Raw genomic sequence first — 25,054 nt, forward strand, 5'->3', positions numbered from 1 at the left:
CTCAAGTTCTGCTTTAAAAAGCCCTAGTGAAGAGTGGAGTTGAGGGAGGTGGGCCCCAGCGGGCTGGTAGGCGCCCTCTTGCCTCCCAGCTCTGGGCCCTTATCAATCTAAAAGGCTTGGTTTGAAAGACCCAAACCTGTGGTCTTTTTCCATAAATGTGGTCACTTTATATGCATTATTCTATCACTTAGTTTTCTATCACAGTTTTGAAAACTGTCCCACGTACGGACAAATTTCCATTTGAAAAATCCCATGTGCTTAAAGAAAATTATGCTGAGCATTAAAACATACACATCCTTTGGCCTAGCATGTGTAGAAGAGTATGCTATTTGCCATGTTTTAACAATTTTACTGTGGGTTCCCCCCCCCCCGCTTCGATACACTTTTAACTCCATTGTTTAAAATTAAAAATTTGGACCTACTTTTAATTTAGTTTGGCATAAGGACAAGGAAGCAATCTTATTTTTATTCTAGAATTATTTTAACTCCATTGTTTAAAATTAAAAACTTGAACCTATTTTTTAGTTTGGCGTAAGGACAAGTAAGCCATCTTAGTTTTTCAGATTGATACTCAAATCAATCTTCACTGTTCAGTGAATAATTTGCTATTTCCCCACGGATGTGAGATAAGTAACTTGTCCCCAATCCAAATACACAGGCATGAAGCACGTATCCGGACTCTTGTGTTCTGCAGTGGCCCCAGCTTTAGATATATTACAGAGTAACATTTAATTCTCTTTTCCTTTCTTAGGTCTGTTTTCATACATGAACTGTGGAAGCAGTAAGATGAAACCAGGAGGGACCAAGTATTTTTTATTGGGACTGCGTATTTAGACACCTTTACGGTGTTGTCTTTCTAGCCAAGATGATCTTTCATGATTAATAGTAATGTTTGGAAATGTAGTGTTTTTCAACACCTGCAGGCATGTCATTCCTTACTTGTGAAGGCAGTGCCAGAAAGGTCACCGACTGCCCCAGAACTTGAGAATCAGGTGGGATCTAGGGATCATCTGGTCCAATGTTTTCAGTTTACAAATAAACAAATTTAGGCCCAGAGGAGGGAGGTGAGGTGGCCCAGGTCACCCAACAATTTGATCCAGAAGTGCCCACCCCTTCCCTGGGGCTTCTCTTCTCCCACTGGGTGGATCCAGCAATGCTGGTTCCTGAACCGTCTCCCTCTGAGGCTGCAGGCCCGGGAGAAGCCACTCGGGTCTGCACAGCATTCCATGCGCCCCCCCCCCCCCCCCGCCACGGCCCCCCAACCACACAAAGTCAGCCATCCACAGTGACGAGAAAGACATTTAATCACTTCTTGGTCTTATCTCTTAAAGCGCTCAAGTGTTTTCACAAGTGCAAAGGGAGCGATTGCTCTCAGCCAACATTTACCAGTAATTCCAACACACGCAAAAAAACTACAAATCAGCGTGCTTTATACTTACTTTTAATTTCTGCACTGAAAAAAAAAAGTGAAAACCATGACAGGTTAGTTTACAGTGACATCACCTCTGCCTTTAAATTAACCTTTGCTCTTGGGGGTAGAAGGGGGAAAGAAAGACAGGAACACATCAAAGCAGGAGAGCAAAACAGGGGCCGAGACACCCGAGACTGGGCTCCGGCTAATCGGGTTTGGAAAACCCGGAGGCGAGGCGGTGGCGCACTCGGCGCACTAGCCTGTAAACATGGACAGGCAACAGTTAAGATACAGTAAAAAGGGAAAAAAAAAAAACAAAAACAAAAAACAAAAAACTCCCACAATTCCATTCTTAAAATCAAGCACGACAACGGACAGTAAATCCAAGGTTCATGTGGGTGCACCCCTCTGCCGCGGGGGTGGCCGCACAGCGGGGCACACGCTCCGGCCCCGGGGGCCCCTGCTCTGCACAGAACTGCGCCCACCAGCACGGGGCGCTCCGCGGGGAGGGGGTCCGCAGGGAGAGGGTCGGCCCACAACCGCAGCCTCCCCTGACAGACAGCAAGAGCCGCAGGGGCAGGTCTGTGTGCTTTCGAGGCTCTGCCTCCGGAATGTTCTGCACTGGGGCTGGGGTGGGTAGTGGGTTTGAGTTACGCTCCACACGGTGTTTAAGTGCTTGCTTTATTTTTCATGTGCAAACTGTCACTGTCTAAAGCTTTCAGAAGGACGTGTACAGATAGGAACACCCTGCAGAGCCGAGGGTACTCGCGTAGGGCCCCTCCCTCCCGAGTGGGGTGGGCGTGGGGGCGCAGGACAGAAATATTTAGAGAAACGATGTGTTCTGCTGCGGTTAAGCTCTAGTCCCTGATTCGGTCCGTCCAAAGGAGGGGGCTCCTCAGTAGGTGATTGTCCACTCTTTGACAGAGGCGTCGTGGGAGGTCGTGATCAGCGTGTGCTCGTCCAGCCAGGCCAGGCTGCTGACGTGGTGGAGCCGGTGCGCGTCTGGGGAGAAAGAAGGCGCTCTGAAGGGAAGCCCCTCTGCTCCCCCAAAACCTCACGTGATGAGCAGGGGACAAGCTGTGCCAACAGCAACAACGGCTGCGAACCTGACCGCGGACTGTTGTTCATCAGACCCTGTCCCTCTTCACCGAAGCGTGAGCGTCTGGAAGGTGGAAGGCGGGTGCAGGCATTCTCAAGCCGGCATCCCTGCGGTTCCTCCCAGACACAGGGACTATCCTGACAACCAACATCCCCTGGGAGACAGAACTGCTCCTCCCCCAAGGAGGTAAAAGTCTGTTCCTTTTTATGCATAAAGCAACAATACACAGACAATACACAAACAGCTCCCTGGTATATCCGCAGTAATAAAATGGGTGGGGGCGCGGGGGGGGGGGGGGCAGTGAATAAAGGTGGAGAAACCCGTAGAGGTGGACCGGTGACCAGAATACCCTGAGAAACACCGGCCGGGCCCCGGCCCCCCTCCGTGAGAGGTGCACCGGGGGTGATCACAGTCCTCCCCAGCTTCCTGCCTCTACTCTCCGGACCGGGTGCGTCCTAGCACAAACCTCACAGAGCAGGGGGCCCAGGGGAGCCTGCTCTGGGCCCCCTCTCACTGGGCCCTCCCATCTGGCTGGGGGGTGGGTGACACCAGGGCAGGAGAATTTCAGATCTACCCTGGCCAGACACGGTCCCTCCCGGGGCCAGGAGGCACGTGTGACTACAGAGCCCCTGAAGCGAGCTATCGCCACGTGTAGAAAAAACATGTGGGGCTAAATAAAACTTACTATTAAGAATAATTTCATCCGTTTTTTGTTTTTTTAAACGAGGCTACTAGAAACACGGGAGGTCCACAGGAGGCTCCATTACATTCCTACTGGACGCTGCCCGTCATGGAGAGAGAACCCGATCGGCAGTTTAATTTAGGGGGTCGGGGGGACGGGAAAGTGCTGTGGTCTGAACGTTTGTGTCTGCCCCTCAAAACTGTACACCAAAAACCTAATGCCCAAGGCCGTGGTATCAGGAGGTAGGGCCTTGGAAGAGCTGCGAGCACAAACTGGATCAGTGGCTTATTAAAGAGGCCCCGCAGAGCACCGCCCTTCCCTTGCCTGGGGCCCAGTGGGAAGTCTCTGACTCAGAAGAGCTCCCCAACGCCCCCGTCATGCCACCCCCTATCTGGGACTTCAGCCTCCTGAACTGTGAGCAATAATTCTGTGGTTTTTATAAGCCGCCCAGTCTGCGGTACTTGTTATGGAAACCCGACAGGCTGAGAAAGAGATGTCAGGAGGGACCCCGTGTGCTAAGGCGCATGCCCGGTGAACGGAGCCCACCTGCTCTCCCAAGGGGAACATGCGCATTGTCGATCCCTCTGTGTGTCTAGTGGGGGCCGGCAGAATGAGAGCCATGCCTCTCGGGGGTAACTTCCCCAGAAGCACAGATGGGACACTTGGGCTTGGGGAGAGCCTCTCTGGGGCTGCCTGGGGAGCCGAGGCGGGATCGAGAGTCACCTTGGATCTTGACCCTGGTCTCAGGGTCACTTAGGGTCCAGACGTACACCATCATGTCCATGCCACCAGAGGCAAAGTGCTCGTTGTCTGGTGACCAGGCCAGGCAGACAATCTTCGCATGGTGTCCGTAAAAAACGTTGTTCTCCTAGTTGCGGGTTGAAAACAGAGATGGTAGGTCAGGGTTCAGGCCAGAGGGGCGCGTGTCATCTCACCTGCCCCCAGTGACCACCACGAGGGCTGACGCTGATGCAGCACACTCTGCCAGACACCGTGCATGCCTCACGGAGGCCTCACGGGAACCCGAGGTGCCCACTGCTCTGTGATGAGGCCCAGGAGGGTACAGCCCAGCTCGGCCCAGCATTGGGCAGCAGCCACTGTGCCCCCGGGGCCCCGAACGGCCTCCATCCCCCGAGGCGCTAGGTGCGTGTGCTCTCCTTCATGGAGCCTCGGCCCAGCCAGGGCTCAGCGCAATGCAGACACAAAGGCTCAAGGAGGCCCCGCCTCGGGCAGGTGGCGCTCAGGGAAGTTTCAGGCAGCAGAGGGAGGCCGCCAGCCCCTCCCCACACACACCTGCCCACTACTCGCTACTCCGAGGCCTGGGCCGGGCGGGGGGCTGGACGGAGCCTGCAAGCTGGAGGACTAGCACTTTCCTGATGCCGTAAGAATGCTTTTTCTTCAGGGCATTCCATTTTCTTAATCCCTAAGAAAAGGTCGACTTGATGATGATTTTCCTTTTCAAGTTTGCCTGTTCTGGGGTGTGTTGATCCCACCCTGTGGACTGCCTACTTAGCATGCTGTCGACAAGACTTCTGTTGTAAATACACGAGACCACTAAAAATGAGATAAAAAAAAAATCTGAGAAATGTGACGAGGGAGCAGAAGGAAATCCCCTAGGACGTGGGGTATCATGTCGATGGAGGTCCTGATTACAGGCTTTATGTCCAAAGCAAGCTTCACTTGTGCCTTTTGCCAGAAATAACATTGTAGCATCAGAGAGACTAAAAGACTCAACTCTAGTTCCTACATAAGCCCAAGTATTTACTGGTAAGTGTACAGATGCCTGTAATTTACTTTAAGTGCACCCAGAATTAAGATTATCAGATGGATAATGGCAAAACCTAGGTGGTAAATTCTTTCACCTCTGCTGCATTCCAAAACCATTCAAGTGCTGGGGGGCTGGTGTGGTGCAGGGCCCGGGGACCGGAGACCTGCCATCCTGTGCCCCCGCTCGGGCCACACCCAGCAAGTGACGGAACCCCTAACAGAGCTCAGCCCCCTGTGAACTGGGGCAACGGATCACTCTTGGCGCACGGCTGTCCTCTCGCGCCCAGGTGCCTCTGCACCCTGGTCTGCCCTCGCCAGCCCACTGCCCAGCACCCCCCACACGTGAGGCAGTGCTCATCTTCGTGAGACTTAATCAGCAATGAGACACAAGAAGAAAATCTAGTCTCAGCCCTTAGAGAAGAAGCCAGGAAGTCACTTAGCCAGGCAGCCCAGGTGAACCAATCAGCCTGTCCTCACAGCAAGCCTTGCCACCACTCAGGGTCCTAACTTTCTGGCAAGTGTTCTACCTCACTCACAAAACCACGAGACCCTGGATGACAGTGTGTCTCCTTGTCTCACATCATTCAGCTCTGAGAACAAGAAAGCCACGCAGTCTCATGGGACTGCCACGCTCATGACAAGAGGGGAGAGAAGACACGGCCGGCTGCCACCCCCCCGGCCTTCCACACTGCCCAGCAAGGGTACAGAGCCACGCCGCCTGCCCACTCACCAAGTAGCCGTCTGCAACGCTGAAGACCGTGACCACTTTGCTGGCATCGCACACGGCTAGGAAAGCGCCATCGTGGGAATACGCCACATCAGTCACGGGGCCCTTGGCCTCCAGGAGCTTGCCCTCGTCCTTCAGCGTGGTGCCCAGGATGGAGTACAAGCGGACATTCCCGTCCTGCAGGAGGACAGAGGGGCACTGAGTCACTTCCTGATGTGCACCACTGCGGGAGCACACACACGGGCACGCGCTCGCGCTCCCCAACACCCTCCCGAAAACCGTTCAGCAGCTCCCACGGCGTACTCCGCATTGTGGGAAAAATTACTCAGGAAGGTAATTAAAATGCAGAGTGCTAGGCGCCCCCAATTCTGCTTCTGGGTGTTTGGGACTCTGCCTCTCTTCATAAACACTCCAGTAAGTTCTAATGCAGGTGTTCGCAGGGCAAACTCTGAGAACTACCTTTATGTGCGTTAGGACCCCCGTTCTGCCTGCCCCCTCGGGCCACACTGCCTGCCCCCTCCCCTGTGCTCTGTACCCGCAGGGCCCTTCCCGGCGCCCCAGAGGTTCCTTCAGGCAGCAACTCACTCTGACCAGGCCCCCCTCTTCCGCCGGCTGTCTCCTAGTGAGCGCCCCCTCCTTGTCGTGACCCAGGTGCTTCTTCACAGGGGAGGCACACCTGCTCTTTCAGATGGCGGGTGCCACCTCGTCCATGGGCTGATCAACTGCCCCAGGGGTCCTTGAGCCTGGGATGCCCATGAGAAGCCCAAGTGCCTGGCTCTACCCAGCTCTCCTCGGCCAGAGCCTCTGAGGGGTGTCTGTACATCTCTGCTGACAGTCCAACCGTGCTCTGGAGCCCAGCCAGGTGGACACACCTTGGGCACCTGCCCTCCAGGCCAGGGCCACCCCCCCACACCCCCAGTTTTCATGCGCCCAGAGACTTGTCCAGGACCTGGGCCTGAGAAGTGTCACACACGGTGGAATGAATCCCTGTAGCACGGATGGACAGACAGAAGGAACTGGGAGAGGTGGTGTCCTGGCGACTGCCCAAGGCTGCTGTGAGAGGAGGCAGATCAAGGACCAGCCGCCCTCTCGGGGCAGCTGAGCTATCCGAGTGGCAAACATGCTCTGTCCACGACACAGCCCTGGCTCTGCCTCTAACACAGGAGGAAAGCCACATCCAACTCCTGCAGGGTTTCTGAGCTCACGGGACAAGCCCAGCTGATGCCTGCCCGCAGTGGGAGTCTGGGCCCTGGGAGTCCAACGCCCACAAGGAGGCATCACAAGGAAGGAAACAGCTACGCTCGCAGACCGCACACAGGATGTCACAGAAGGGCACACAGCACAACGTCTGCCACCGGGCTAACTACGTGATGGGACAGCCACTCGCTGGAATGTCATTAAATGAGGACTACTAGCGTGGGGGGCCAATGGGGAAACTTGGGATAAAGAGACGTGTCCTGTGTGATCACAGAGATTCACGGGCCCAGGGCTGGCAGACAACCAGGGAAGACGAAAGCTGCCAAGACCTTGAGGTGGGAGCTGAGGGGACGACTAGACAGCCATCTCTCTTCGTAACTGAAAAAAGGTAAAGGTCTAGAAAGCAGGGCATGGTGCTCTGGCTGTGCAAGGGGGAACACCAGGTTCAAACCCCATGTCTGACTTCCTGCCCCAGGACCATGGCTGTGAACTCCTCCCTAAAAAAGGGAAGGCTGCTTCTCAAAACATGCCAGAGGGCAGGTATCTGGGAAAGGGGTGACAGGCCCAGAAGGGACCGGCCAGCACTGCGGGGTGCAGGCCCACAGGGACGGTGTCCAGGCCGAGCACCTGCAGGAGAGCAGGGCCGACGGGAACCCTGTGGGAGGTGGTGGGGCCGCTGGGGCCGCTGGGCAGGAGGGGATGCAGCCCCCGTGGAGGGCCCCCCCACCACACACGGGACACAGCTTACTCGTCTGTGATCTGTGAACACCAGGGAAGTCCACGGGTCTTAATGGCCACCGCGGACGGCAAAACAAGAGGAAGAGCTACAGACAGGGGCCGACAAGCCCTGCCTCCTGTGTCTGGCAGTGGGGGCTAGACGCCATGTCCACGGGCTCCTGGGGGAAGGAACAGCTTGTGGCCGTGGCGGGAGGCTCCCTGACCTGCCTGGCTGGTCCCCCTCCGGGCTGGAAGGGCGGAGAGCAAGGACCACTTCTGAGGCTGGAGGTGGCACCGCCTGGGAGTAAGTGGAGTGGCTGGTGCCGAGCTGACGCGTCCCATGCGCCAGCTACTGGGCAAAGCCCTGCCCGCAGACCAGCCTTTCCTCAGCCCTCACGCCGGCTCTGCGACATCGGCCGTGGGCCTCTGGGGGGGCAGCTGGCCCTCGACACGGCCGGCACTGCCCGACAGTGACGCCCTTCCCTGGGGGCGCGGAGGTCTGCCATCTCGGCTGCGGAGCTCCTTCATCAGGGCACCTGAGCCCCCCGGGGCCGGATGCGACGAAGGGAGCCGGTTTGTAAAGCATGCAGAACTCGGCCTGGCAGGCAGGGACCACGGGGTCCCCGCGGCTCTAGGTTTAGGAAGGCAGAAGCACCACACTGGGCAGCACAGACATCAGCACCGAAGGAAAACCCCGAACCCATCGGGTTAGTGCTGCTTTGCACGCGCTAGCGATCTTCTTGTCACGCTCCTCCCACCTACGACCTGCCAGCCCCGCTCATCCCTGCTGGTCCTCTCTCAACACGCTAAGTCACGTATGCCCCACGCGTTCACGTGGTTGACGGCCCGGCGGTCCCCCTGCTGTGTGCTCCCCAGCCCAGCCCCCGCCTGCTGCCCGGGCCCTTGGTCCCCCACCACTTCCCTCCCGATCTGCCTCGGGACACTCCGCGCTCACCCAGCCCGCGTCACCCCCCAAACCGCCCCGACAGCCGGGGGCAGGGCACGTGAGGGACAGGAGACTCACCGTGCCCCCAACAGCTACCGTGTCACCGCTGGGGTGCACCGCCACCACTTCGGGCTCGTAGCCGGGGCTGTCGATGCTGAAGCACTTCTTCTGATCCTTGAGCAGCACGATCTGAAAATCACAGGCAGCAGTCAGGGTGCAGAGGCCAGCGACGGACCGCTCGGCCCCGCTCCGGGCCCCGTCCCGAGGCTTGCTGGGGGCGGGGGCCCTGTGACCCTGCATTGTGCTTCCTCCCTCAGCCGCTGGGGGCTGTGACTGTTCCTAGTCACAGCACTGTAGTAACTATCGGCTGCGGTCATCGTCACCACGCGCACCGGCTTCTCGGGAAGCCGTCTGACGTCAAAACTTTCCATCTTCCTGTTACACAGTTCCACAGGAGCTCTGCGGAACGGCCTTCTCCTGAGGTTCAAGGGATGCAAGCATTTGGAAGAGCAAGGCTCTAAAGCAACACTGGGCACGAACAGGACACGCAGGAATCTAAGCTCTGGCATCCCAGGTCCAAAGAAAGCCCCCCCGCAGCTCCGACGTGCAGCACGTGAACATCCCATGTGGGCCAGTGTGAGCGTCTCGCACAGCTGGGGGGCAAGTGTTGGTACCCATCTTCCACACAAAAACTGGGTCCCAGGTGGGGGCGCCAGCGAGCAGAGAGCACAGCCGGGCCCCAGGTCCACAGAAGCTTTGTTCCCAACCGGCCTCCCACCAGAGCACGACCGGTCCCAGGCAGCGGGGAGGACAGGACAGACGGTGCACAGCAAGGCGGCTGGACTGCGGCGCAGCGAGCCCTGTGCGGGGCTCCGCCCCAGCCAGCACCTCGCTGCCCTCCGACTCGGGAGGGGGGCAGGACAGAGTCCCCAGGCGTCCAGGCCCTACTGAGGGCCCTGCGGGGTTTGGTCCTGGCTCGGCCGCCTACTGCGTGTGGGGACAGCTCTGTCTTGAGCCTCAGCTTCCCAGGGTAGAAGAACCTGCCGGTGCCTACACATCACAAAGCTGGAATCCGACGTTCAGGGTAAATAAAGTCCCTAATAAAGGCAAATAAAAGTAGCAGCTAAGGTCCGCTGAGCATGAGACCCAGGCCTTGCTAAGAGTGCTGCACGTACCCCGCCCCTGGAGACGTCAAGATCACTACCCCCACCCCTATATGGACAAGAAAATGGGGTACAGAGTTACAACTTCCAAAACCAAGCTGGGGCTCGCGCCTGGGCCCCCTGGCTCCCGTGCGGTAACTTCTGCCCTCTGGTGCTCACAAGAGGCCCTCTGTACACGAGGACCCCCCGCGCCCTCCACCCCCACGCGCCCCTTGCTACCCACCCCTCCTGCTTCTAGCTCCTGGACTGCTCCCAGACAGCATGGCCTCGATCTGTGACAGCTTTGGCTTCAGGCCACGGCACCCCTGCCCAAGCTACCAGCTGCCCCACGAAGGGTGGGCCAGCCCCTGCCCCCACTGTGCAGTAGCCTCTGCTTCTGGGCGTCCCGTGGGGTGGGGCTGGGGGAAGAGGACAGGGAACAGGTGGCCGCACCCTCACTGAGATCTACCACTGAAAACGCAGCCCAAGAAACCCTCACCTGCCATCTGCCCAACTCAGGAAGTGCATGTACCTATCTGACCGGTAAGGACTAGGGGCACAAGCATTTGCTGAAACTTGCCCAAGACGTGAGACTCGAACCTAGCTGTTTCCCTTCCAGCACATTCTGCTGACCCTATGACCTGCAGTGAGGAGTTCTATGGAAGCCTCCTACCTGAAGTGGGGCAGGGAGTCTGAGTAGCAGTGTGGCACATCACAGAACAATGCTGCACTCCCCCACCCCTCCCCCGCGCAGCACCACCATGGCCCCTCTCTGACCCTCCTTTGTGCTAGCCGCGCTAAGAGCCTCGGAGGAAGGCCTGTCAGGACTGCCCTCCACCGACAGGAAACTGAGACCTGGGGACACGGAGCGCACCCCACAGAGCCACAGCCCAGGCCCACCCGCGCTCCTAGAAGGCTGCCTTTCAGGCCCCCCCCCGGCCCCCCCATGACTCTCCACGCAGTTCATTCCTGTTGTTCCCCCACCGACCACCCAGGCTGCTGAAAGAAGTTCCTGCTATCTAGGACACGCAGAAAACCATTCTCCCCGAAGAACTTAAGTGAGCAGGATGGAGGAGGGGCGGGGGACCCCGAACGGCAGCTGCCTTTACCAGGGTTGTCTCTCCTGCCGTTGGGGGCGCAGGCACACCTGCCCTCCCTAATCTACATGCCGGGATGTCCCAGTATGCTGACACCGCCTGCGCCAGAGCAAAGCCTTGTAGGAAGTGGGTCACGCCAGGGTCTCGATCAAGGGCGCTTTGTTCCAGAAATTCCAAAAGAAAAGGTGTATAGGTGACCTCTCTTGAATGAGAAGCCAGGCCGCAGAGCTGGGATACCAAATGCCATTCTGGTCCTGGCGCCTCCGGCCATTGTGCGGCCTTGGGGAAGTCACCAGATCACTGCGCGCCTCGGCCCCGCTTAGGAAAGGAAGGTGCAACGCTGCAAGGAGCCTCACAAGCCCCCATGAGCTGCCAGGGAGGAGAAAAGCAGAGCTCACAGACGGTGAGGAGCATGCGCGGATCACACAGCTCCAGGCCTCAGGGCTGTACCCCGGGCAGGCCCCCTGGGCTGATGGGCACACGGGGAGGCTGATGCCTGACAGCCGTGCCCTCTGGCAGCTGCAGACCCTGGGCAAGAAACTTATGACCCTGTGCCTACAGAATGGGGAGGACCCTGTGCTACCAGGGAGGCCTGCCGACGGAGCCAACACGTGTGCATACGGGGCTCGGACAGACACGTATCAGAGCTCCCGCTGCACGGGAGGCCAGGGGAGGTCGGCGGTCAAATGCCATGGCCCGCCAGTCCCGCTCTGCCGCCCTGCCCATCCTCCCCGCCACACCGAAGCAGACCGTACCTGCCCAATGCACACGACCACAGCGTAGCCTCCGGGGCCCACAGCCACGCACTTGGGCTGGACGTCCATCTTCACAACTCCCTGCCCACTGGTGCAGACAAGGGAAAACGTTATGTCCACCTCATGGGGGCTCGGCGTGCGAGTTAAGCACACACTCACCGCACACCCATAGCAGTCCCAGGGGCAGGAAGCAGAAATGCTAGTCCATCCACACGGACGAGCCATGAGCTAAAACCTGGGACGTGAGAAAGGGCCCCTGGCTCCAGGGAAAGAGACTGGAAATCACGCAGGGGCTGGGGGCGGGGGGCTCCTGTCTCTGTGACCTGAGGACTGCCCATGGACCGCCCTGGGGCACCCCATCCTGCTCTCGTCCTGCATCCATGGGCCACAGACCCTGGCGATCCCTGGGTACAGACGGAACCAAGCCCACCTCCCACTCCCATGGTCACAGCCACTCTGCTCAGCAGGGTGACTCTTCTGAAGAATCGGATACTTCTCACAGATGAAAATCAGGTCTTCATTTTTGGCTAATGCCGTGAAAACACGCCCTGGAAAATCTTGCACACAAAAACTTCTTGAAAACAGTAAACAAAGGAAAATCCCGTGACCGGGCCAAGTGTGAGGTCTGGGAGGGCATCTGGGCTGAGATGTTGTGCCTGGCTTCCCAGGCAGAGTCCACACAGCTCACTGTCCACGTGAGCCACCCGGACTCTCACCCGGCCCCCGGCCGAGAGCCTGGCACAGGAGGAATAGTCGGGGGGAGAAGCGAGAAGAGCAAAGTGCCATCGAGAGCCGGAAGCAGCGTGGGCAGAGGGTCCCTCTTCCGGGGTGCATTGTGGACCCGGGCCCCCGGCAGCCCTCACCTGTAGTCCCTCAGCGTGAGGTTCGTGTACCGCACCGTGTCGTCCATGCTGCAGCTCACCAGCTGCCCGGACTCGTCCACCGTCATCCTGGACACCTGGTTCGTGTGGCCCTTCCCGGCGAAGGAGTCATTCTCCCCCGTCTCTGAATCCCAGTAATGTGGGGCGGCGGTTAAGGAAAAGCCGCCTCCAGGACACAGCGCAGGCCCCACCGGGGAGGCCTGGCCGTCCCTCCTTCAGGGCAGCGTATGTGGGACGGGGAGCACGGGGCCTGAGGGGACGTCTAGGGCAAGTCTAAGTCCGAATTCCAGCACGTTCTGGCGACGGTCAGTGGGCCAGAGGTCACGCCGAGCGGTGAGCAGTCCGGCCGGACCCCCTGCAGCAGCCGGCACGGGAGTGTGCGGGTCCCCGCTGGCTAGCGGTGCACATGGACCACAGCCCGGCGGCGGCGAGCTCCTGCAGCGAGGGAACAGCTCTTCACTGTAGCGCCGCGCCACCAAGCCCGCGTCGCCCTCTGTGTCCTGCAGCGTGCCGTCAAGCCCGTGACCATCAGCAGGAGGCTGGCTGTGCCTCCCCGCTCAGAGGGTGGCCAGACAGGTGCCGCCGGGGCTGACCCACCCTGGCTGGGCTGGTTTACACACTGTGAGGTGGAGGTGCTCAGCGGGGAGGAGTGCTTTAAGTGAGGAGACTTTTCCTTCACACAAACACCTGAAAATCTCATTTCAAACGAAGATTATTATTGACTCTAGAGCGCCACGGGTATGCTGCACGGCCGAAATGCTCTTGTGATGGGAGACCCCGGTGCCTGATACCCAAGGAAACATAGCTATCTGAGCGTCAGAGTTCACACCAAGGCAGCTGAAGACAACATGACTGCAGACCGGCACGCCACTCCAGAAGGGGCAGATTCTAGAGCCTTCTCTGCCCCTATTATCATGCAGCCCCGACCATACACTATCTTCCTGACATTTAATGGGGCAGAGGATGACATATCTGCCCTCCTACCCCAGGGCTGTGGGGAGGCCTCCCTATCTGGAGCTCTCTTGTGAAAACTGCAAAGCCCTGCAGGGATGCGTGAGCCTGCACCCCAGCACCCCACAGACAACAGTCCTGGGAGAAGGGGGAGCCCCAGGCCACAAACACAGAGCGGGGACTGTAAAGGCTGCTTCACATGCCTCCAGGGAAAGTCTCACGGGACCGCAAAGAACCTCAGCAGAAGGGAGATTGCGGTTCCAGTCCCAGGGGCCGCTGACAAGCGGTGTGACTTTGGGGAAGGCACTTGAGCGTTCTCAGCTTCTGTTCTCCACTTTTAAAACAAGAGGAATAATACTGACAGGTTCTAGGTCTTACTTAATCCTAAGATTCCTGACTCACGGCTTGTGAGAGGGATTGGGCCGCACTAGCGGCCCAAGCGGGAGCAGCAGCTCGACTCAGAGCTGAAGAGCCACTTACAGCTACACAGAGAGAAGTGACCCATCGGGTCAAGGCTGCAGCACGGAGCCAGGGGCCCCCAGCACGGACACGGCCTGCTGCTCGGAGCCCTGCTGCCGCCACCTGGCTGGCCTGGCCTTTGGCTCCAAGGGGACAGAACACTCCCACCTCTCCTGTCAGTCAGTGGCCCCAGAGCCAGCTCTCTTAGTCAAAGGATATTAATGTGTCCGTCGTGGCTCCCGGAGTAGATGTAGGACTTGCCGCCATTTTTATGCACCGTCAGACACTGGATGGATTTGCTGTGACCCTGCGGAGGACATGGACGGGGCAGGGTGAGCTGAGAACATGCCATCCTGTGTCTGCAACCTGCCAACCGCCCTCCGCTGACTGTGCCCCTGGGGGATGAGGCAGAAGGCCCTTCACACCGTGGCAGACGTCCGTGCCGACACCCTGCAGCACCCCCCCTGCCCCGCGTGCCCGAAACCCCCTTCCATGAGCCGTGGCCAGCTTTTCCCCAGCTGACTGGCCATCTGGCAAAACCTCATCATGCAGCCCTCCCCTCCTGGGACCCAACCTCAACCCCGGCCAAGGATGGGATCTAATAAAACCCCAGGAGCCAAGGGCATGGTCCGTGCAACTGACCCTGGCAATGCCCCCGAACGCGGGAAAGGCTGCTCCCGCCCGGCAGATGAGAGGGAACCCCAACCCCGAGCTGAGCCTCCGTGGAGCGGAAGCAGCAGTCAGCAGGAGCAGTCGCAGAAGGGCCTAATGCTCACTCACAGAGGCAGGTGGGGGGACATCCGGGCCCTACAAGGACCCAGGGAGACCTCCCGGCCACCCAGAGACAGACCCAGACAGTCCCGGGGTGCTGCTGATAGTCTGTTCTCTCCCCAGAACCGGAACATACAACTCTAGCTTCGACTCCTGGCTGCTGAGGTTTCTTCTCTCCCAACACGCTGCTCCCCACCCAAGCTGCCGGAGGGCCCTGACCCCCAAAACCTCTGACTCCTCTGCAGCCGGCCCCCCACTACTAGGGGGACACGTAACCTCGCTGTAACTGCTCCAGGGGGGGCCTGGGGTGGGCGGGTCTCTGTCTGTTCTCTCCCAGCAATGCTCTGCGGCCAGGTGGCACAATTCTGCACAGGCCTTGCCCCAGGAGCTTCCCAAGCGTCCTGCGGGGTTCCACTTGTTGCCACACCGTGGCAAGAAGCTTCTGAGGAAGGTTCACAGTTCTCAGGGAACACACTGGGTCCTTTTGACCTCACGTCTCCTTCTAGGACAGAGTCCCTCAGCCCTGATAATACTTAAGGCGTGGTCCTCAGACCAGTCGGCCCCACTGGGCATCCCATCTGTGCATCCTGAGGACTCAGGACCTGTACCCGGGGAGATGCCTGGGGACACCATGCATGTGCCCTGCCTGGGGCCACAGCCTCACCCGGGGACTTGTGAGGAACCTGAGCTTGCATGTGCCCCACAGATGTCCCCAGACGAACCCAGCTGCCGTGTTTGAACAAGCTGCCTCTCAGACGAGTCTGATGGACCTTCTAGCTTATAACCACTGCTCCAGCTACACATCAGAATCCCTGGGTGTGTTTTAGAGAGGTACCAACAGGGAGAGCCACCCCTAGAGGTTCTGACCAAATCCCTCTGGGGCAAGTCCAGTTCCAAGGCCTCCCGGTCCTCCTTCAGGTTCTCCAGGGCTCCAGCCCCTTCTCAATCTCAACGTGCAGTAGGGCTGAGAACTACTAGTCTAACTCTGGCCTTCTCCTAGGCTCCCACGTGTGGCTCAGACACCTCTGCAGTGCGAGATCAGCACCAAGTACCCCCTGGGATTCACGCACACATGCTGTGGCGGGAGTGGGAACAGGAGTTTCTTTTCTGCTAACTGCAAAAGCCCACAGAATTCCCCGAGCTGGCCTGGGTGCAACAGAAGCCCAGCCTGTAGCTCCTGTGCTTTCAGTGGCCCGTGGGAAACTGCTCTCCTGGGCCCAGGTGGGCTGACAGCAACGCCTGAATCTCTCAAGGAATTCTCCCCATCACAACTGGAAGCCCAGCAAAGTGACTATGTCCTGCGATGGCCCCTGGCTCTGTGCCAGGCCATATACACCCGCATGACATATGCACCACGCCAGGCTGGGAGCCCATCACGGAAGAGGTCCCAACGCCCCGTCCTTGGGGCCAAGCGGGGGGGAGGCGTCATGAGAGCAGAAGGTGTGGGGCCAGCAGTGAGGACAGATGCTGCTGTTATACCAGATTGGTCCTCCCCCACAAGCCACATCCCCTCCTGAATGGGACACAGCGGCTCCCACCTAGGCAATGCCTCCATCAACTCCTGGGCAGAAATAGGGTCTGCAGGGAGTGGCACCAGCCGGCCCTGTCCTCAGGGAGCGCCTAGGTCCTCACCTGGCTGCTCGTTTCCTGACAGGGAGAAGGCATGCCCCCCACCCCCCTCAAAAAAGGGGCACCCAGGGCAGACTTGGCATCAGCTGCCCTGAGGAAGCCCTCCAGGTGACAGGGACGGAAGCTGGGGAGGGGTCCCAGCATCTCCCATCGCTCACTGCTGCACAAACTCCCAGCCGAGCACTCGAGGCATCTGTACCTCAGGGTCCACCTGTTTCTCCGAACTCATTCCCTCCCATGTGCTGTCCCTGCTCAAAGCACATAAAACTCAAGGCCTCCTCGAACTCCATCCCATGTTCGAATGCTACATAATGCCCAGGTCCAGTCCCAAGGCCTCCTGGTCGTCCTTCAGGCTCTCTGCTGGTCCTCCATGTCTGTGGTGATGCTCTTGGGGCCCCGTGTGTTCTAGCCGTCAGCTCCTAACTGAGGGAGGCTATTCTCCCCAGGGCACGGGGACCCTGACAGCAGGGGGAGGGTCACTGTCCACAGCCCCAAGGCCCTGAGCCCCTGGTACTTCTAGAAGCTCAAGGGGAACTCGGCACCAGCCTCCCACTTCTGCTAAACACACATCCCAAAGCAACTAGCATCCTGTCATTGCCCAAACCCCCAGGGCTGCTTCCCCCTGGGCCTCACGCAGGTTCTCCCTTTTCCTCGCTGGGCGCACACCTCTGCCAACCCCTTTGGACAGAGCCAATGCCGGCACAGCCTTACCTTGATGACCCGCAGGGGCTTGCTGGGGTTGTTTTTGTCTAGGTAATTGATGTACCCAGACAAGGAGATGCTGAGGAGGTGGTCCTTCTGCCACAAGCAGCCCAGCTGCTGGTCCAGAACGGTGGAGCCCATTGTAAACGTACTGACGACAGAGTTCACATTGACGTCCCAAATCTTCGAGGTTTTGTCTCCAGAAGCAGAAAGCAAATGGGTGCTATCAGGGCTCCAACTGATCTACTCAAAGGAAACAGCGGGCCACGTGTCAGCAAGCACAGAATGGGAAGGGGCCTCAGGAAGCAGCCTGCCCACAGCCCCCATTTCTGAGCAGGGAGAAGCCATGGCGGGGGTGGGGGACCTGGTGGGACCAGTGTCCAGGCCCCTGCTCTGGCCACTGGCTTCTCCAGGCCACGACACCCCTTCTGTGTGACCCTGAAGCTCTCCACCGCCGCCCCTACTTCAGCCCCCTCACACTTCACGCTTCTGACTCCAAGCTGTATCCGGACGACTGCACACATAGACAGGGCCCCACCATAGTCGCTGACACGCTCATACAACGCGGATCCGTACTCACAGCGTAAATGCCTCCGTCGTGAGCCTTGCCTCCTCCCAGGGCACACACCTTCTCTCCCGTCTTTCCATCATAGATGTAAATCTTTCAAGGAATAACACACACGTGGGTCACGGGTGGGAGGATGTGCTCACCAGCTGGCACGCAAAATGAGCTCTTCCGCGTCCTGCTCTACCGTCAGGAGTTTGCTACCGTGACTCTTAAAAAAGGAATCTGAAAAATGTGCTAACAGGCGGAGTTTCCAGCTCCATTTAAAAGGAGAGAGATGGAAAGGGGGACACCAAGCTGTGATGACACAGCCCAGGAACCGAGCGCCTCCCAGGAATGGGATGGAGGGAGAGTCCGAGTTCCTCCTGGGAAGACTGGCTTTGGGAGGCTGGCCTGCCCTGAAGAGCCGGGAGGCGGTCAGGTGAGCCCCCACCGCCCCGGGGCCCCAGCCCTCACCTGACCATCTGCGCTGGCCGTGGCAAATCTGTTCCCATCAGGAGAGAATCGCACACAGTTGACAAAGCGGCCGTGGTCCTGCAGGAACGAGCACAGTAATGCACCTGATGACAGGAGACTCCGGAAAGTTCTTTACGAAAAATGCAATCTGCTTCAAACATCTACTCCGGCTGCCAATGTGAACTGTCAGTCCACAGGAAGACCTCAGAGCTTAAATAAAAACAAGCCCGAAGCAGCTCCTGACTCACTGGGAGGTCTGTGTCAGCCTGCCTGCCTTGGCCCAGGCCCATCTGTGCCCGGAAGGCCGTCCCCTGCTAGGCCTCCCATTCCCATGCTTGGTCGGATGCCTGAGCTTCCCTCATCCCACAGAGCAGAGCCCAGACAAAGCCAGCTCTCTTCCCTCAGGGCCCCAGCGGTAGCTCAAGCCCAGAACCCTAGGCCTCTTTCCCAAGTCTCCAGGGCCCAGCATACAGCAGGTGCTCAGTGGGATCAAGATGGAGCTGAGTTAACGGAGGTTTTAAAGAAATTAGACAGTGGTCTTGCACTTCCAGGGAGTAAGACTCCAGATGACCTCCAGGGATGATTCCCTTTCCTAAAGATTCATTCTTTCCTCCATCAAGGGTTTGCATAAGAAAACATCCTCTAACACCCCACACACCCTCATCTACCTGTAAGAAGCACCCCTCGAGTGAACTTAATACTATTAACTCTCCTCAAGGTAAGAAGGGTTAAGGGCTTCTGGGGTATAAACACCTAACCTTCAGGAAAACCCGCACCCATCACCTGCCCCCACAGCGCCCTCCAAGGCCAAGCACTGAGTCAACTTAAGTCAGGAGCTGCTTCTGTGAAGGCTCTGCACGCGTCTGTGTGACGTGAGGGGCTGAATCGTGCTGAAATCATGCCACCTGTGAACAGAAACCTCCTTAGGAAAGAGAAGAGGGTCTGTGTGGATGCAGTCGAGGTACGATGAAGTCCTTAGGGCAGACCTAACGCTCCAATGAGGGAGATCAGGACAGACACAGACAGGGAGGGAAGAGCACGTGAAGATGGAGGCAGCCTGGGAGGACGCTCCTCGAGCCAAGGAATGCCAGGGGACAGGATCTGGAAGGAGTCGGGGGAACACAAGCCTGCTGACACCTGGATCTCAGGCTCTGGCTTCCAGAAACAAGAACAAATCCCTGTTGAAGGCCCTGGTTTGTAGTCCTTTGCTGTGGCAGCCGCAGGGAACGAGCCCACGGGAACACCATCATCTGTAATGCTCCTGGCATAATAACCCTTCAAGGACACTGTGCTCACTGCACTGCGAAGAAACCCAGGCCAGGAAGAAACTGGGGCCAGCATCCCGAGGAGGGCAGCCACAGAGCCGGGATCGGAGGAACCCATGTGTCTGCGCAGTCCAACTGGGAGGCTGAGCAGAACAGTCGCCCCTCAGTTGGGGTTTCCCCAGTGTAGGCAGCTCTCGTCTTGGAGACATGAGACCGTGATCTCTGCCCGCGGACTGTTCCAGGCCAGGCACCTCGGGCCCCGGGTGATTCGGTCCAGAGCTGGAGCGCAAAGCCAGCCCCGCATGCTGCTCTTTAGCAATCACACCACTTCGCTCAGCTGACAAGGCCAGAAGCAGCCAGCCCTTCATCTCCCTCAGAGGGATTCCCCCACAGGGGTGGGAACAGGAAAGCCTGAGCACTCTGAGCCCAGTGACACTGGGGATCCACACAAGCCGGCTTTCCTTTCTGCCTCTTTTTGGCAAGCACCGTTGTGGGGCTGCAACTTTGCTCTGACTCAAGAGCCTGACCTCTGGGGCATCATCATCAGTGTCCGTGGCAGAGGTGCGATGGGTCACGGCTTCAGCCTGAACCTGGCTCTGGTTTTGGGACCGCTGGGAGGCAGTTCCATTACTAACATGCCACCCACCTGGCTCCCGGGGCCCAGCCTCAACCAGGCCAGGTCTGCAGGGTGACACCAAGGCCACGGACCGGAGTTTCTTGTGTGTGCTTATCTGTGTGAGGGCTGACCTTCCATGCTCCAAGGTCTGGCCCCCATGTTTTAGAGCAGGCACAATCCGCCAATCTGAACCACAGTGGAAGGAATCTGCTTCCCAAATTGTGCGATCTCTCAAGCCCTCCAGAGTGCTTCTGCCTCCACCATAGTCACCTGTCACCCACTACCTCATCACTGCGAGGGCCCTGGGGAGCTTCCAGGCACCTCCCAGGAGACAAGCACGCCCAGAGGGAACCTGGGTCTCCGGTTTCTCTTCCAGAACACTGGGGTTAGCTGCACTAGCTCTGGGGCCTGGGCAGGCCGGGCACCTGCTGGTGGGGAGCCACCCAGGTCAGATCCTTAACTCCCGAGGCCAAATGCCACCATGGTGCCAGCCAGGCTCCCCAAGAACTGACTGGGGTGCTGAAAGAGCGCACAACAAATGGAGCAGACCCTGGGCTAAAGAAGTCACTACAGTGGGATGCTGATCCCCCTTTACTGGGCATAAGGAATATGCCAGGAGTTAGATGGTCGGCCACCACTCAAGAGAGAACAGGAACGTCCCCGTATCCCAAGCCCAGCTCAGGGAAGTCAGGATGTCTTCCTGAAGGGCGGCACCAGACACCCAAGCCCCACACCTGCCCACGTCCACCCAGCGGCCAAAGCGATCCCATTATGAGGCCGCTACCTCTCCTCAGAAAGGCCTTCTCCCCCGACCACCGGCCCCCGTCTCTCCGGATCCGACTCCACCCAGCACTCAGTATCCTCGATATTACAGGGGATGTCACCCATGATGGGCTCGTGGCCCTCCTCCTGGATGGAATGCTGCATGGCCCTCCCCAGGCCCTGGAACAAGGCAGGCTTGTGGGAAAGCCTGGGTTTAGTGAGAGCCAGAAAGAGCAGATGTCCCCAGAGGACCAGGCATCGTGTAAACTCAAGACCTTTGGCTTTAAAAACTCCTCCCTGTCAGCTTTTCCTGCAGCTTGAGCCAAGAGTCCAAATGAGTAGGAAACTGATGTCTGCTCCTGAAATAGCCCACTTAAAGGGAAACAGCAGTGAACAGCTCATTAACCAAAAAAGTTAGGGCTAAAAATAGCCTGTTCCACAGGGAGGTGAGGCCTGAGTACAAAGGAACGGGTCTCTGAGGAATCATCACGGTGTGGGGGGGAGGGCGGGATGGGAAGGGTTCAGACACCTGACGCGCTTCTTCCGGCTGTCCAACCCAGTGGCCACCTACTGAGCTGGGGCTCCCAGCCCCTGGCCCTCCCCACGCTCCCTGGAGGAGTCACAGCACCATCCTGCAGGCCTAGCTCACTCAGGCCATGCCCTGATGTGGAAAGCCCTTGGTGTCCGGTCTACCGCCGTCAGCCCATCAGTCACAGCCGACACTCACCGCAGCTCTGGCGGGGACTGCGTCAGCGATCCTCCCGAGAACCCCCCACTGTCACTATCTCTCCCCCACCATCACCCCCTCTGGACACTGAGAACAGAGCCATGAAGCCATTAGGTAATAAGTAATGTACCTGAGGCCCCGTCACTGATAGGCTCAGAGCACCACAGGGCTCTGTGGCCTGGCTCCAGCGAGCACGGGCAGACGAGCTGGTCCGCTCAGGTGTCCCCTCTAGGAGCCCTCCCTGGTTTCACTGGCCCCAGCTGTCCTCTGAACATACAACTGCTCCTAACCCTCACACTGAAATGCCCCGCCCACCCGTCCCGCTGCCCATCCCGAGCTCACGGAGGGAGAACTGGCTCGGATGCCTGTGCCTACCTCCTCGTCCCCCCTGAGCATGGCACACACCTCCACAGCTGGTGCTCTGAAAATGGGCTTCTGTCCTCCCCTGAAGCCCTGCCTCGCTCCTTCAGTCCGCTGCCCCCTCCACTCCTACGCCTGCTTCAATGTGGCTGAGAGACACAGAAGGGCCCCGGCTCCTGCTGCCCTGGCCAGGCCACTCACCCTGCCGTCAGTCACAGTGGGGCAGGAGTAGACCAGGAAGGAAATGGGGGGAAGGAGACCTGCCCCGCTGACCCCCAGCATGACCAGCACCGATACACCCACAGCTCTCTGAAAAGCCAGACCGGCAGGTACAAGGGCGGGAGGAGGAACGGCTAAGGAAGAGGCAGGGCGTTCTGTGGGCCCAGCCTGGGCCGGAACAACGCAGGCCCCAGATACACGCCGAAGGACCGACACTGCTGCTTTCTGCCCTGCTGTGAGTCAGGGAACAAGGAAAACACCACCAGAAAAGCCTGCAGAGCAGAGCTCCAGTTTTACTTACCTGCCTAGAAAGGCAATGCTTCTAGTAACAGCCAAGACAGGTTTCTAGCCCAACTCCCCTTCGCTGCGCAGAAGGAAGTGGGACACCCCCCGCTCAGCGCCGCCCGTGATGGGTGAGACCACACAGGTGGCAGGGGAAAGCCCAGGAGCGGCCGACCACGCTGCACAGCACGCCGGCTGGAGAGGAGACCAGGTGTCCCCTCTGCCACAGGTGGGCACCGTGCACGCTCAGAAGCTCAGGCAGGATGTTCCCACTTCCAGATCACACGGCCACAGCCTGGACAAGCCGGCCCGGGGCCACACGAGTGCCGCCTAAGCAACCGCTGAATTAGACAAACTATCCTATCGCCCGCAACACGTGGCTGTGGGACAGGCTGTGGACACAGTGTTCTCAGAAGGGGCGTCCATGGTTGTCCCCGGCAGAAAAGGAAGCCCAAGGCCAGAAGGGCGCTGAAACCTGCCCAACACGCCCACGGGCAAGGTGCACAGACAAGGCAGGCAAGCGAACAATGCCTTGGTCGCAGGGACGTGCTCCGAAGGAAGAAATTCCTGCTGCAGAGGCTGGAGTAGGTTAAGGGCCCACCTGCCCTTTCTTTCTTGGATCCTCCAAGGGAATCTCAACCTTTGTCCACAGAATGCCAGTGCCAGAAGCAGAGACAGTGATGCCCCAAGCCTCCACCCCACACCCGGCCTCCTACGATCTTGGGGAAGTCACCTGCCCAGGTGGCCCATGGCATCTGAAATGAGGGGGGCCGGGGCCTATTCCAGTCAAGGTTCCTCCACCCCATCTTCCTGCAGCCTCTGGAGCCCACAGCAGGTTCAAGCAAAGGAAAACAAATGCTGAACTGACAGCCCGAGGGCCCAGCAGAGCCTGGCTGAAGCTGATCCTAACTTAGCTCCGGAGGATCCAGGAGTCTACACTCACTCTGCACACCATGAGCAGCCAGTTTAAACCAATAAGCTCAAGAACCAAAGAGAAAAGTGACCGGATGCCCCCTGCGGGCCAGCAGGATGGCCAGGAGAGCTGACTGAGTACATTCGGTCCCTCTGGCTTGTCTGAAACCCTGCTTTCACCTCCCCTTGGGTTCGTGCACCACCTGCGTTTTTATTCTAGCACGTACTAAAAGTGAGAGCACAACTCAGTCTTTCTCAAGGCAGCCACTTGAGCTCAATCCCTCTGTGCTCCTGACATGCTCACCCCTTGTCCCCCAGCCTCAGCCACGGTGCAGAGGGAGACAGCGAGAAGCTGGAGCCTGGATGGGCAGGCAGCCAGCCACCCACTCCAGCTGCACTCTGGGGCTCTGAGGGTCCAGGGCAGATATGTGTGCGTAAGTCAGACCGATCTACATAGCTGTCAATACTTGACAGGACATTCTGGGTGGGTGTGGGGCCCTGAGTGCTCTCCCCACCCTTCATTCGCTGGCCACCTGAGCCTGTTAGAACCTTCTCCAACAGAAGCCCAAAGATCTCCTAGTGGACACTCCGATCTGACGTCCGCCAGCATCTCTTGTCCTCCCACAGGTCTACGGGGCCAGCGGAGGACAGTCGTCATCGTCCCATCTCCCGAAGGGACCCGGACACGCCACTGGCCCATCCAAGGGTCACAGAGCCAGCCAGCTGCGGCTCTGGGCTACCACCCAGCATCCCCCACTCCTGGTCTGCAGCCAGGTCCTGACGCAGAACCCATGGGTGACAGGCTCCACAGGCAGACCTGAGGACAAGCTGTGTGCCCACCCTGGACACAGGTACCAGCTGGACTAATGTTTGTACCTGACAGCCCTGGGCTGGGGCCTTGGGGTGAGGGCTGTGTTCTCACGTTAGAAAAGAAAACGGAAAGAGAAAGATTATTCTGGCCAAGTCCCCAAGTGAGCACATGGAGAAGGCTGGCAGTGTGCTGGTCACAGGCTCGAGCCGCCTGGGCTCAAACCTGGCTCTGCTGACTCACCGCTGAGCTGCTCCGGGCTGGGTGTAGTCTACATCTGCAAAGAGGACGTGATCCCTCCTGGGGCAGGGAGAGGTGCCTCACCGGCCCACAGCCCATATCACGCCAAGTGACATCAAACAGTGGGGGGGGGTGGAGGGGGACTTGGGAGCAGGGACAGCTTCACTGAGACATGCAAGGACAGCCTCCTGTTGCCACAGAAACCTCTTATCTCCCTCTCTTCCTCTCCTGGGTGCAAGGCAGGATGCTCAGTTATCTGACACATCTCATGGTACCTCTACCTGCACTTAGTAAACACTGACCTTGAACAGCCTCCGACAAAGCCCCCACCACCTACCAACCGGGCAGCAAGAACCGGAGACGGTTCAGGAGCAGGAGACGGCCACAGGAACTGCTGCAAAGGGAGCTCTGAGCTGCACACCCCGCGGGGCAGAGAGCCTTGCTGGACTTCCTACGCAGCCGCCTGGCCCTGCTCAGGGGTCCTGGGGATGGAACGGAGACTGTTTCACCACTGGCAGTGTAGGAGTCCCTCTGTACCCGAGCCAAGATCTGCACTGGAGATTCTGCCCACCACCCGAGTACCACCCTGTGGGGAACCTGCTGAGGAAGTGGCATCATCCTTTCTGGCCACACCCTGCCCGCAGTTTATGAATCACTGTGTGCAGTCATCGAAGTAAACAGCGGTCCCCACAGAGCCACTTTAAGGACATTCTCTCATTTCATCCTTGATGAGGTAGGACAGGGAACTGCTCTGGACCCGTGGGCAGCCGTGAAGTTCATGGTTAAAATGCACTATACTGATGCCCCTATACCCATCTTGTAGATGAGAAAAATAAGGCTTAGGTTCAGACCCTTGTCCCAACCAGGGAGCAGGGGCAGAGCTGGGACACTCCGCTAAGGCATTAAGAC

The 25,054-nt window shown here is 58.6% G+C and overlaps 1 protein-coding gene across 1 annotated transcript in view; it reads right to left on the reverse strand.

The window, feature by feature from the left end:
• Positions 1–1,286: 1,286 nt before the first annotated feature.
• Positions 1,287–25,054, reverse strand: part of WDR1 (WD repeat domain 1) — a 43,110-nt gene continuing 19,342 nt past the window's right edge. Inside the window, exons 6-15 of the mRNA XM_027598370.2 lie at positions 17,955–18,032; positions 17,514–17,594; positions 16,943–17,176; positions 14,051–14,138; positions 12,404–12,560; positions 11,541–11,628; positions 8,625–8,735; positions 5,690–5,863; positions 3,916–4,060; positions 1,287–2,413 (exon numbers count right to left, since the gene is read on the reverse strand). Of these exons, the coding sequence (XP_027454171.1) occupies positions 2,307–2,413; positions 3,916–4,060; positions 5,690–5,863; positions 8,625–8,735; positions 11,541–11,628; positions 12,404–12,560; positions 14,051–14,138; positions 16,943–17,176; positions 17,514–17,594; positions 17,955–18,032 (1,263 nt within the window). The 3' untranslated portion in view covers positions 1,287–2,306. The remainder of the gene's footprint in view (positions 2,414–3,915; positions 4,061–5,689; positions 5,864–8,624; positions 8,736–11,540; positions 11,629–12,403; positions 12,561–14,050; positions 14,139–16,942; positions 17,177–17,513; positions 17,595–17,954; positions 18,033–25,054) is intronic.

The sequence above is a fragment of the Zalophus californianus genome, chromosome 2, assembly GCF_009762305.2.
Source record: "Zalophus californianus isolate mZalCal1 chromosome 2, mZalCal1.pri.v2, whole genome shotgun sequence".
NCBI classification, from domain to species: Eukaryota; Metazoa; Chordata; class Mammalia; order Carnivora; family Otariidae; genus Zalophus; species Zalophus californianus.